Consider the following 14073-nt stretch of genomic DNA (forward strand, 5'->3'; position numbering starts at 1 on the left):
TGTAACCTTTCCTCTCTGGTTTAAAAAGATCAGAAAACTGTCACCTGTATTTATTGAAAATAAGTAGCTCATTCTTGAAAAGTACATCTGGATGATGAAAAGTAGAAAGAACAGCAAATTAACCACTGCTTCCAGGTTCTGATTTTTTCTTTTAGTTGACTCTTCACAGTTGTGAGTCATCTACTTTTACTATCTAGCTTTTTTAACATCTTAAAGGTTGGAACTTTGGAATCAATTAGGGGCCGGGCGCGGTGACTCACGCCTGTAATTCCAACACTTTGGGAGGCCGAGGTGGGGGGATCACGAGGTCAGCAGATCGAGACCATCCTGGCTAACACAGTGAAACCCCGTCTCTACTAAAAAAAAATACAAAAAAATTAGCTGGATGTGGTGGCAGGTGCCTGTAGTCCCAGCTACTCGGGAGGCTGAGGCAGGAGAATGGCGTGAACCCAGGAGGCAGAGCTTCCAGTGAGCGGAGATCGAGCCACTGCACTCCAGCCTGGGCGACTGAGCGAGCCTCTGTCTCAAAAAAATAATAATAAAATAAGAAGCTGGGTGTGTGAATGGGCCAGGAGATGTCATGATTGGCCTCCACAAAACAGATTGGTCCCCCAGTACTGTGGATGGGGTCAGCTTCCTGCAAGTCAGTTGAGGTGCATGGGAGGAGCCACACAGAGGACTGAGGTTCTGGTAGGGAGAGAGAAAGAGTGCTGGGCTGACAGCCATTTGTACCTTCTGTGCCATCATACCCTGCAGATGACTGTCCCTAGAAATGGCCACTACCATTCTAGAGACTGCCACTGTACGTCACAGTAAGTTGTTATATTAGTTTCTTACTGCCACTATTGCAGATTCTCACAAACTCAATGTCTTGAAACAGTACAAATTTATTATCTTAAAGTTCTGAAAGTCAGAAATCCAAAATCAAGTTATTGACAGATGCGTTCCTTCTTGAGGTTCTAGGGGAGAATCCTGTGTTCTTGCCATGTCCAGCTTCTAAAAGCCACCTGTATTCCTTGGCTGTGGCCCTGCATCACACCACCTTTTCTCCCAGTTTCCATCATCACTTAGCCTTCTTTGTCTCATCTCCTGCCACCCTCTTACAAGGACCCTTGGATTATATTGGGACCATTTGGATAATCCAAAATAATTTTTCTATCCCAACATCCTTAACTTAATCACATCTGTTATGTCTCTTTTGCCATGGAAGGTAACGCATTCACAGATTCTGGGGATTAGGACATCCTTGGGGAAGTCATTATTCAGCCCACCAGCACTGGTTGGTCTGCAAGGTCCAGGATGACTTCATTCACATGCCTACTACTTGATGAGGGCAGTTGGAAAGGAAAGCTGGGCTCATCTGGGACTTCTTGTTCTGTTTTCTGGCTAATAAGGTAGTTGGACTTCTCATATGCCTACTCAGGGCTCTAAGAGTGAAATGTTTCAAGAGATGGGAATTGTTAACTGTCAGCCTCTTGGGCCTGGGTCTGATACTGGCTAGGTCTCTTCCACTCTATTTTACTGGCTAAAGCAGTCATACAGCCCATGTAGATGAAAGGGAGGGGACATGAGCCTCATGTCTCTGTGGAAGGAGCGTTAAAGAATTTGTGGTCATCTTTAATTCGCTATCTATGTGCATATTGTTTTTTTTCTTTTTTAGTTTGTGGGGAAAATGGGAGTTATGGGTCAAAAAGTCACAGGTTATTGAGCCATAAGAGACTTTAGACCTAATCTAGCCTCTGTGTCCTACAGATTAACATATATGTGTGTGTATATGTGAAATCCAAGTGCGTTGCCTTACAGTTAGGAATGTGGAGAAGCAAGTTTTTGAGACTTAGTTTGGGCCTCTTCTTTCTGTACCATACTCATCCTTGAGTCATTCCTGCTGAAGCTTCAGATAGAAAAAGAATAAAATGAATAAAGTTTTGTTTTCCTGTGGAAGATAGTGGATCTGTCAAAAAGATAAAATAATTTCCATAGGTGAGCACATCTCACAGTGTGACAGTGCCTTTCATAAGCCACACAGGCTTAGTAATTAAGGCATGAAGAGAAAAATTATTACAAGTATAATATTCCATTAATTTTCTCTAGAGATTACTATCGGATATCTGTTTTGTTTTCAAACTGTCCTTGGTAGTTACTGAAATTACTGTTTTGTACTATTCATATCTTGTCTCTTCTTGTAAAAAATATTCACAGTGGGTAAATTTTAGTTGTATTTGGGCTATATATTTTTGACATTTCAAAGTAATAATGGAGTTTGCAAAGATGAAGCAAAATTATATATATATTTTGTTTGGAGTAAACCTTTAATTCTATGTGGATACGAGAGCAGAAATCAGTGTTAAGCTTTGTGAGTGATTGCATGAATTACTTCATGTCTTTGCAAACCTAAAGTCTTTTAATGTTAAAAATTTTGTGAATATTTATTTATGTTTGACCTAAGATTCTGAGGATAAAGCTCAGATCAGCATTCTTCTGATAAAATACCCTTTAAAGATCTTCACACTCCACTGTCAAGCTGCCACTTAGTCATATGAATCAAATGATGCATCCTAGCATTGTTGCTGCAAGAAGTCCCCTGAATATTCCAATCTCTGTGACCACAGGAGCAAATGCTAAAGTGTAGAGACCTGATGTGATGATAATACAATGTTTTTACACATTAATTTATGCTGTGGTTGTACAATGCAAATTAAATCTTTTAGATTGGGAAAATTTCACAGCCCTCCTTTCTGAAATAACTTAGTAGTTTTCCTCTTAAAATAGCTGAGTTGGGAGGGATTTGTTGGTTAGTTAGAAAATTGGTAAGTACAGGCTCTGGAGCCTGTCGTGCTTCAAGCTGGTTTTGATTTGCTGTACCCTGTGCACGTTGATGGTAACCAGAGTTACTTAAAACAAGGCAAGACTGAAGTTTTGCCAGGTGTTCTTGAGTGGGGGTGAGCATCATTGGGAAGTGTGCTGACTTTCTTCCAGACTGTTGGTGGTGGTGCTGTGCAGGAGAGAGCGCCTGAGCTGGATGGTGGTGGGCCCACGGAGCAGGACAAAAGCCATTCTAACAGCAGCACCCTGTCGGACCGAAGACTCAGCAACTCCAGCCTCTGTAGCATTGAAGAAGAGCACCGAATGGTGTATGAAATGGTACAGCGGATTCTCTTGTCAACACGAGGTTATGTCAACTTCGTGAATGAAGTATTTCACCAGGTTAGTGTGTGTGTGTGTGTGTGTGTGTGTGTGTGTTACAAGTTCTTGAAATGGAAGTGATTTCGTTTCATGTTCTTTTACTCGTAACACCCCAACAAATAGAATTGATTAGTTGGGTTATGTTACAGAACTGAATAATAAAGAATGATCCCTCTAATCTTTTAATTTGTGTGGATTGTTGTGATTTTTAAATTTTGTTGTTGAAAAATGTTTACACAAGGAGGGAAAATTCTATATTTGAGCAAAATCCTGAGACAAATACTTTCATGTTTTTATAACAAAGTAAACCCAGAGTTAGGTGGGAAGAAAGCCATTCCTGAATACCCAGCAACAAATGAACATAGCAAAGAGGAGTCCAGTCTTATTCCCAGAGCCTCAAGGAGCTCTCTGAGGAGCTGGAGGTTTCTGCAAAAACTCTGCAGAGGCGTGTGGCACTCACAATATGATAGAATTATTTATGGCACAAGAGAAAAAGGTAGGTGGCAAGGGGAATAAAAGGAAAGAAAGGAGCAGAGGCCAAAATAAGAAAAGAGGTGTGAGCAAAGGAAGGAGACAGAAGAGGTCAGAAGCCCAGGCTATGGTTAGTGGCCATGAGTGACATCAGAAGTTTGCAACTGGGGTTGATGCTACTCCCTAGGGGACATTAGCAATGTCTGGAAACAGTTTTGGTCATCACAACTGGGGAGGGGGTGCTACTGGCATCTTAGCGGGTCGCAGCCAGGGATGTTGTTAAATATCCTGCAATGCCCAGAATGGCCCCCACCCCCACCGTGACAAAGAACTGTCTGGCTCAATGTGTCGGTAGTGCTGCTGTGGAGAAACTCATCCCTAGCCTTCAACACAGCAAACAGAGCTCCCACAGGTCTGGAGTGTGGCGTGTGGCCAGCGCCGCTTGACTCTAGATACTGCTGCTCTTGAAAACGGGGAATGTGGCCTACTTGTGGGTATGTGTATATGAGGCGGAATAGTTGTTTTGTCCATAGACCTGAAAAGTAGGTTAAGCCCTTGAATGGCAGAGTCCAGTTGTAGGTGAGGAGGAGAGGAAGAGTCTTGGACATATGAATGACGGGAATGCACCACAGAGAACTTCTTACGGCGAGGCAAGTTTTTGAGATAGTGAATGTTTGGCCCTCTCACTTCTGGGACTTCCATTACAAAAAATCAACCAAAAACGAAGTCCCAACCTAATCCATAGCAGTGTAGAGATTTTACCATATTTTCATTTTAATGAAGAAAAAATTTTACTTAAGAAAATGTTTGTTTAGTCTGCAATTAACATTCCACTTATAAAATATTTTTTTCTGGTTCTGTGGCCCGGCACTGCCTTGGTTCTTCTCACTCTCTGTGTCTTCTCTGTTTCATGTCTTAGCCCCTCTTTTTGTTTTCACCCCAAATTACAGGTGTTAACCAAGATTCAGGGCTCAAGTCTCTGCTGTAATTCTACACTTGCCTCCTTGGGGCCTTTACTGCCCGTCCAGTGCCAGCAACCACTGTGGCATATGACTCCCAGTCAAGCCTTTTGTCTGGACCTCACTTGTAAATAAAAATATTAATTTCATTAAACAAGTTTTGTATACTCATGAAAGATTTGTTACTGGCAGAGGATATACCACACCAGGAGCCGGAAAGCATAATGCAATGCTGCAGAGGCCGGTTCCACCTGAGCACAGCTTCAAGGGCCCTCCCTGTGCTGCACAGAAAGTGTGCCCTCTCAGGATCATGATTCACCAACATGAGAGTGAGATGTCTGTCTCAGGGAAGACAGGGCACAAGTTTACTGAGAGGGCTTTTAGACCTGACTAATCACACGGCCAAAATCAGGCAGAATGACTGGGTAAACCAGGTGTAGACTCTCAGTGTCTACATTGTCACTGAACAATGTAGACAAGGTGGCACTGGGTGCCTCCTACACTTGCCTTTTAAAATCCCCACGTGCCATCCAATCTGACGTTCCTGTAGTATCTTAATGATAACAAGACCAAAGCCTGGCTCATTTTTTTCCCCTAATATCAGCTTCTCCTCCTGACTTGACTGCTTCTTCAAAGGGACCTATATTCATGTTTGCATCTTAATTTTAATGCTCCTAGGTTCCCCATCTCCCTCTCCTCCTATGACAGTCACTGGACAAGTCACACAGGAGTTTTGCTCACTCCTTTCCTCTCCATTTTCTTTGACTGTGGTTAGCAGCCCTCTCCTTGGAGCTCCCATCCTTCTGTGTCATCCATTTCTAGGTAGTACTGCACATGTCATACTGCCACAACTTTTCTTTTTATCGTAATAGTCCACGATTTTAAAATCTACCCCATTCCCTACATTAATGTTGTCATATTCATGTTCCTGTTGTACATGTGAAAGGTCCATGGCAACATTTGATTTGAAGTAGTTAAGGTCCTGGAGTGTATGATCTATAGCAGGGGTCAGCACACTTCTTAAAGCAAAAGGCCAAATAGTAAATATTTTAGGCCTTGTGGATCGTACGTCTCTGTCACAGGGGCTGAACTCTGCTATGGTAGCAAGAAAGCAGCAAGAGATACATGTAACAAGTGAGGATGGCTGTGTTCTAGAAAAACTTTATTTACAAAAATAGGCAGCAGGCTGGATGGTTTGCTGACTCTGATCTATAGTAACATTTTTAAATGCTTGAATGAAAATACTTCATATCAGATAAGATGACATTAGCAAGGCTTTTAGATCTTAGACAACAGATAAATGCTATATTGATGTGGTTTTACCTTTATTGTGTAATCGTTAATTTATCATACAAATAATTCTGACTGTATCTGTTATTGGCATCCTACCCCTGGCAATAGTGTGCTCTAAATTCTAAATTCAGTCTAAATATTAAATCCAATCTAAATTCAATTTTGAAGTAGTTTGTATCATTGAGGTGACTATAGACTACATATGACTGAAGTTATGAGACATCTTAGTGTCATGAAGCTTAAAAACATTTACATTTTATAATTTTTCTTAACCAGATCTAATTTGAAAGAGTAACTGTGTATGTGAAGTTTAAAATATAAGTATTATGTGTTGTTAAAATACTGAAATAGAAACATTTGGGAAAAGAGGAATGAGTTTTACTATTGCATTTTATTGCTCTCTTGGTCAATGATGAATTTCTCTTTTATGGAAAACAAAATGTGACTTCTTTCAAAATAACTTTGTTTTTTCAATTTTAAATGAAGATTCACAGATATTTAAGCCTAAAGGTTATTATAGTTTAAAATGGATATTCAAGAAATGCACATTCTCAGTGGAGAGATAAGGTGTGTGTGTATGCTGCAGAGAACAGTGTGAGATGGTAGATCAGATGTCCATGAGTGACTTGAGAATAAATGCTGGTGAGCTATTGGGGCAGAGAGGCTCATGGCAGAGGCTAAAGAACCACTTGGTGTGGGTCACTTTGGACTGGGTAGTTCAGTGAGTTGAATGTGGGTGGTGGAAATACACAGTAACTGAAGTAGGACAAGGTTCAGGGTAGCCCTCATCTGCTGCCACCCCCAGCAGGAAGGCCAGGCAGTGGTTGAATGCTTCGTGTAGGCAGTCCTGGTCACTGGGTCACTTCACTGTAAACTCATCTTCTCACTGGCACTTTTCAGACTACCTGTTGTGACCTATTCGTAGGTCATGAAACCAACTTAGTGAGTCAAAACTAGTATTTTTTTTTTAACAATGAAACAGAATAAAATAGAACAAATATTTCACAGTGTAGTTCAAGTTGTAAGGATTACTATTTCTTTGTGAAACTTCTAATTTATTTATGTGTGTATAGTACTATATATACACAAATGGATATATCCTTTGGTAACGTGTCTTACTTAGGCTATGATTTGAAAAGTTTGAAGCACTGCTCTAAAGGATGTTTGTTCATTAGGTTGTTTTATTGGTTGGTTTTATTTTAAACAGCTTTATTTTTATTAAAAAAGTATGTTCATTAGATAAACAAAGTCTCTCTGTATATGTAATTATAGAGGAGAAAGCAAAAGCAAATCCCTCGAAACACCACCATTAATGTTAGAAGAAAGTGTGGTCTTTCTATATGTGTATATATGGCTGGGGCCTGGCTAGCAACATAGATGAGACACCAGCAGAGAGGAGATGGGTAAGAAAGGATTATAAACAGACAGAAAGCAGGCTGGTAGAGAGACAGGGGGGTTTACAGGTGAACTGATAGACATCGGCAAACTGGCAGGCAGGTGTAGAAGAACAAACAGGTGGGTGCAGATAGGCCAGCTGGCAGAGATGGAAATAAGCAAGCAGGTATAGACCAATAGGCAGACAGAAATAGGCAGGCCGGCAGAAAAGCAAGAGGGAGGGAGGCATGGGCAGAGACAGGTGAAGGTGGAACCAGACAGAGGTCAGTTGAGATTAAGGCAGGCGCAAGGGGAGTTATGGAAAAGTGCCTGGGGTGGGGATGGGGACTGACGGAGTAACTATGACAATGGAATCCTTAATTCTTCATTCATTCATTCTTAATTAATGAAAATTCTGAATTTTACTTGAATTTAACAGAAGAAAAGACAGTAAAGGAAAAGTGAAGAAATTGTTTAAAATCCAATGAATATTTCTTTACCGTAAGAAGTATTAATTGCTGAAAGATTTGTCTAAACTAAAAAAAAATTATAATAACGTTGAGGTGTTGGAATCACTTTTGAATTACACATGGTAATTTTAGATAGCACTATGGGTTTCCTGCTATGAAATATGAATAAATTAGCAGCCATGTATTTTCTTTAGCCCCCTCTAGTTACTAATTTCATCTTATTATACATTTATATTATAAATGTACCATCATTGGCAGTTGATTTCAGAATCCTAATGTACAGAGTTGTTTAGTCTTGATTCTGTATTTACACAGATTAATTCATCCTGTTCCTTAGTTCTAAAATACTTAACTTTTCTTGCTTGGCCTTGTTTTGTCATTGAGTGTTTTCAGGAAGATGTCCTGGAACGCTATGCCTTAAGTCCTTTTGTGATGGGGAAGGTTTTTCTTTTGTCTTTTTCTCTTTTTCTTTCTTTCTTTCTTTCTTTCTTTCTTTCTTTCTTTCTTTCTTTCCTTCTTTCTTTCTTTCCCTCCCCCCTCCCTCCCTCCCTCCCTCCTTCCCTCCTTCCTTCCTTTTTTCCCTCCTTCCTTCCTTCCTTCCTTCCTTCCTTCCTTCCTTCCTTCCTTTCTTTTTTTTTGGAGATGGAGTCTCGCTCCCATCACACAGGCTGGAGTGCAGTGGTGCAGTCTTGCCTCACTGCAACCTCCACCTCCCGGGTTCAAGTGATTCTTCTTCCTCAGCCTCCCAAATAGCTGGGATTACAGGCATGCGCCACCATGCCCAGCTAATTTTTGTATTTGTAGTAGAGATGGGGTTTTGCCATGTTGGCCAAGCTGGTCTCGAACTCCTGACCTCAGGTGATCCAACTGCCTCGGTGTTCCAAAGTGCTAGGATCACAGGCATGAGCTACCACGTCCAGTGTCTTTTTCCTTTATGTGTAAAGAGCAGCTTAGCTGGGTATAATGATCTTGGGTCATTTTTTTTCCCTTAGGAATTTGTAAGTCAAAACTTTTCTAGATACAAAAATCAGAAGAAACAGGAAAATCTCACAAGGACTTCAGTTGTATAATTTGAGACTTTAGGATAAATAGGTATAACGTATTTAAAGAAATAAATAAAAGACACCAAAATAGATGACGAATGCAGATTAGGAAGAAAATAGAACTTCCAGACGTTAAAACGACATGTAATAACTGGAATATTAAAAGAAAACCTAAATGGATAAGTTTAATTGTAGATTAGATGCAGCTAAGGAGAGAATGAGCTGGATGACAAATCTGAAGAAATTATCCTGAATGCACCTCAGAGAGACAGAGAGGTGAGAGCTGTGAGAGGCTGAGACCTAGAGGATCTGGCAAGAAGGTTCCCGTCTCCTCTGGCTGCGTTATTTTTTTGCTTAGTGTTCTACCACTTTTGCAAGAGTGTCCTACTCTGATTGTGGATTTGTTTTTGTTTTTTTTTTGAAAGCCTATCAGTTTTTGCTCTATTTTTGGCAAAATTATTAGTTGCAATACAGACTTAGAATTAGTTTATATTCCCTAGTTCAACCATTGTGGAAGTCAGTGTGGCGATTCCTCAGGGATCTAGAACTAGAAATACCATTTGACCCAGCCATCCCATTACTGGGTATATACCCAAAGGACTATAAATCATGCTGCTATAAAGACACATGCACACGTATGTTTATTGCAGCACTATTCACAATAGCAAAGACTTGGAACCAACCCAAATGTCCAACAACGATAGACTGGATTAAGAAAATGTGGCACATATACACCATGGAATACTATGCAGCCATAAAAAATGATGAGTTCGTGTCCTTTGTAGGGACATGGATGAAACTGGAAAACATCATTCTCAGTAAACTATCGCAAGGACAAAAAACCAAACACCGCATGTTCTCACTCATAGGTGGGAATTGAACAATGAGAACTCATGGACACAGGAAGGGGAACATCACACTCCGGGGACTGTTATGGGGTGGGGGGAGGGGGGAGGGACAGCATTAGGAGATATACCTAATGCTAAATGACAAGTTAATGGGTACAGGAAATCAACATGGCACATGGATACATATGTAACAAACCTGCACATTGTGCACATGTACCCTAAAACCTAAATTATAATAATAATAAAAAAAGAATTAGTTTATATTCCTTTGAATTGAATGCTGTCATTAAGAAGTTTCTGTCTTCATCACTAGTAATGGTTTTCCGGAAGAGGGGCACAAGGTCTATCTTGTCTGTTTTTGATATAACTCTACCAGTTTTCTTTTGGCTAGTGTTTGTATGGTACATCTTTCGCTAACTCTTTACTTTCAGCCTCCCCCGTCCATATGTTTTGGATGTCTTCTTATAAATTGCAGCGAAGTCTTTTAAATAGATTTTTAAATTAACTCTTATCATTATTCATTACATTTAACAGAGCAACTGCTGTTAGGTTTTAGTCTGCCGTCTTCTTACTTTCTAGTTGTATTGGACCTTCAAGCTCATTGTTTTTAATATCCCATTTTTCTTCTCAAATTAGTTTTACAGTCATTTGTACTTACTTTAATAGTTAACAGATGCATTCTTAACATAAATGCTAGCATTAATTTCAACTTTTACCCTCAGTACACGTTATTTACTCCTCCATTTACTCCTCAGTTTATATGCCATTGTTATTATTATGAATATATAATATGTAGATATTATCCCTTTCAGAACCACTGTAAGGTTTGTTTCATCCAGTTTTATTCTTTTTATTCATATATATTTTCATATATGTGCTTTATTCATTTAGATTTATCCACATTCTCTTTTTATTGCATTTTATTACTTCCCAAATCTCTGACCAGGGAAAATTTCCCTTCTATCTAAAGGATAAGTTTTAATATTTCCCTTAGCTCAGGTCTCCTGGTAGCAAATTTTCTCATCTGAAAATGTCTGTATTTTGCTTTCATTTTAGAAGTGTTTTATTTCTGGGTGTCAAATTCTACACTGGCAGCCCTCTGCACACGAATCTTTTGTTGCCTTGTTTCTTGGCTTCCATTATTTCTTTGAGAAGTAATAGAAAGTCACGTGGTTGCTCCTTTGGAGGAAATACGTCTTTTTTCTTCTGGCTGCTTTTAAGATTTTTCTGATTATCTTTGGTTTTCAGCAGTTTTACCTGTAATATACTTCACATGTATCGTTGTTTTTCTTTGTGATTGTTAAATCTAGGGACTGATATATTTCACCCATTTTGGCTAAATTCTCAGCCACTCTTTCCTCAAATATTGTCTTTCCCCCATCTTTTTTTTTCCTTTTTTTTCTGCATCTCCCATCATTCATTAGATAACCTATTCACTGTATTTTTCTTATCCTCTCTTCTGATTTATCCATTCTTTTATCTCTTCATAGTTCATTCTAGGTATTTTCTTCTGATTTTTCTTCTAGTTTTCTCTTCAGCTATGTCCATTCTGTCCAACTCATATACACTGGGTTTTTGAGCTATTTCATTTTTAAATCCCATTACTTTGGCTTTTGATACCACAATTATCTCGATATTGACATATTGCATGAACCTTTGTTAAAGTGAGTTCTGCCTGTAACTGGATCCTGTGGCATGAACCTTAAGGGCAGTATTAAAACAAGTCCCAGCAACTTGAGACCAAGACCTGAATTTGTGGCTAACTTTGTAACCTTGGAAGAATATCTCTGGTGCTGTAAGCCTCAGTATCCTCATCTGTGACATTAAAGCATCTGAGTATGGGGAACCTCTCCCTCTTGTTCCCCTCAAATATAGAAATAGTCCTTAAAACTGATAAGTGAAAAGCAAATGCATTTCTCCTTTAAATTCTTTAACATTATTGGAATCTTCTCACATTAAATCAAAATTGTTGTATGGAGATGTATAAGGGAATTCCTTAATGTTAAAAAGTTCTTATAAATATGCACAATGCTACAACTTTGCCAGAGGCTCTTGTTAACATTGATAGCTGAACTCATTAGTAACCTGATATATTAGAAACCTGATATATATGATATCAAAAAAATAACAAAAAAGGAAGGAAGGAAGGGAAAGGAAGAAGGACAAAAGCAAAGAAAAGGAAAAAAAATAACAGAAACAAAGTCCTGATTTGTAACAGAGGCTGACTTCTGTGGTAGAACCACTCCCACCATGGCTGATTCAGGCCAACACCATAACATCAGTGAACATGGAGCTGAGAAGAGGTGGGCACGACTGGTTGCCACTGGCTGTACCAGTATGTCCCTTCTAACCTATTTCTGATTTGTTGGGAAAAGGTCGAGGTTGTGCATTATAATTGTGTTTTGTAGCCAATTAAAATATTTCTATAGGTATGATTTGATTTGATTATTTTTGTAGACAAATTACTCAGAATATAAAAGTTATTTTTTTCATTCTTTCTTTTTTTGTTTTTTGGAGACTGAGTCTCGCTCTGTTGCCCAGGCTGGAGTGCCATGGTGCGACCTTGACTCACTGCAACCTCCACCTCCCGGGTTCAAGTGATTCTCTTGCCTCAGCCTCCTGAGTAGCTGGGATTACAGGCACACGCCACCACGCCAAGCTAATTTTTGCATTTTTAGTAGAGATGGGGTTTCACCATGTTGGCCAGGCTGGTCCCAAACTCCTGACCTCGTGATCCGCCTGCCTTGGCCTCCCAAAGTGTTAGGATTACAGGCGTGAGCCACCACGCTTGGCCTATAAAAGTTATTTTTAACTGCCATTTTTTAGGGCTGTCTTATGAGAATGTCTTTCTTTCTGCTGGTAAGTTTGGTGTGCACAAAGATTTGTGGCCCTATGTAGCATATTTATAAGCTGTGTGTTCCAAAGGAAAGTGAAATGGGTGATGGTCATTGGAAATGTCTGTGATGCTGCCCTGTACTGATCTGAGTTTGTTTGTAGTTAAAGGAAGTTTTCTCTTTTCCTTTCAGGCATTTTTGTTGCCTTCCTGTGAGATAGCTGTAACAAGAAAAGTAGTTCAAGTGTACAGAAAGTGGATTCTCCAGGACAAACCTGTGTTCATGGAGGAGCCAGATAGAAAAGATGTTGCCCAAGAAGATGCTGAAAAATTAGGATTTTCCGAGACTGATAGCAAGGAGGTAATTTTTTTTACTGGTCTTTTGAGTTGAGGGTAAATATATTTTAGTAAAGTATACTTGCTCAGTCAAGAGTCTTGTCAATGGGACAAAGGCAGGTGGATCTCTTTTTTATCCCATCTGATGCTTCTGAGTTGCTGAGTTCTGTGAGGATCTACCTTAGAGAGTAGCTTCGGTACTCCCATTCTAGATTCGCAGTCATCTCCTGCAACTCTAGCCAGGGCCATCTGCATGTTGCATCTTTGTTAGTCACTGTTGCATCTTTGTGAGTCATTGTTGCAGGAGAGTTGTTTAATAAGCCATCATATTTTACATGTCTGTTTGTGAGACTAAAAAAATCACTGCCTTCTCCTTGACTTGTTTAAATAAATATCTTTTGGAGAAACTAAATTGAGAATGTTTAGGTAAACTTTTCTTGCGCAGTGGCCTGTACCAGAAGCAGCTGGGTGTTACCCCTGTGAAAGGACTAACCAAACAGCAGTGTCCCTCCCCTTTAAGCCTTGCTGAGTGCTGGCCTCCTGGAGGGGCCACTGTCCATGTCAGATAAAGCTATAGGTTGGATAAATCCAAAATGACAGAGTGGAATATCTTCCTGAAACAAAAGAAACTTAAGTGACATTTATATTTCTGGCATACTATTATGAAATTAATTTAAAATGTTTTAAATTTCTCACTAGAGGCATATCACTTTAAAATATCTGTGTTCCATAATTTTAATTTTTCAATATTGGTGAAATCATTTTAATAACTACCATGAGATCTAAATGAATAGGTAAGCAAATTATCATTCATTTTAAAGGTCTGTATTCCATGTTTACTCAGTCATTGGACAAACACAACTCATTCTTTCAGCACATACTAAGTGCTGAGCACTATTTTAGGTGTTGATGGTTGAGTGGGGAGCTCTCTACCTCCTAGAACCTATTTTCATGTGAATCCTGGTGAGTTTAAGGAATTAAATATGCCAACTAAATATAACTTAGTTTATATAATATATTTAATTATATTTATAGTTAAATATAAGTTAAACACGTGCGTCTTCCACTCTGTTAATGGATCATTGTCTTCTGAAGGCCTCGTCTGAAAGTTCTGGTCATAAACGATCTTCCAGTTGGGGACGCACGTACTCCTTCACAAGTGCAATGAGCAGAGGGTGTGTGACAGAGGAGGAAAATACAAATGTGAAAGCCGGCGTCCAGGCTTTGTTGCAGGTATGTGGCTGACCAGGACATGAAGACCCC

The 14073-nt window shown here is 39.5% G+C and overlaps 1 protein-coding gene across 3 annotated transcripts in view; it reads left to right on the forward strand.

Annotated features, from left to right (window-relative positions):
- The window catches only part of RALGAPA2 (Ral GTPase activating protein catalytic subunit alpha 2), a 340962-nt gene that overhangs the window by 81752 nt on the left and 245137 nt on the right, over positions 1–14073 (forward strand). For all 3 annotated transcript variants that reach the window (XM_058432702.1, XM_032142466.2, XM_058432703.1), the window contains exons 10-12: positions 2977–3204; positions 12668–12835; positions 13906–14043. In XM_058432702.1, the coding sequence (XP_058288685.1) occupies positions 2977–3204; positions 12668–12835; positions 13906–14043 (534 nt within the window). The remainder of the gene's footprint in view (positions 1–2976; positions 3205–12667; positions 12836–13905; positions 14044–14073) is intronic.

This window comes from Hylobates moloch, unplaced genomic scaffold (genome assembly GCF_009828535.3).
Source record: "Hylobates moloch isolate HMO894 unplaced genomic scaffold, HMol_V3 SCAFFOLD_21, whole genome shotgun sequence".
In the NCBI taxonomy this organism is placed as follows: Eukaryota; Metazoa; Chordata; class Mammalia; order Primates; family Hylobatidae; genus Hylobates; species Hylobates moloch.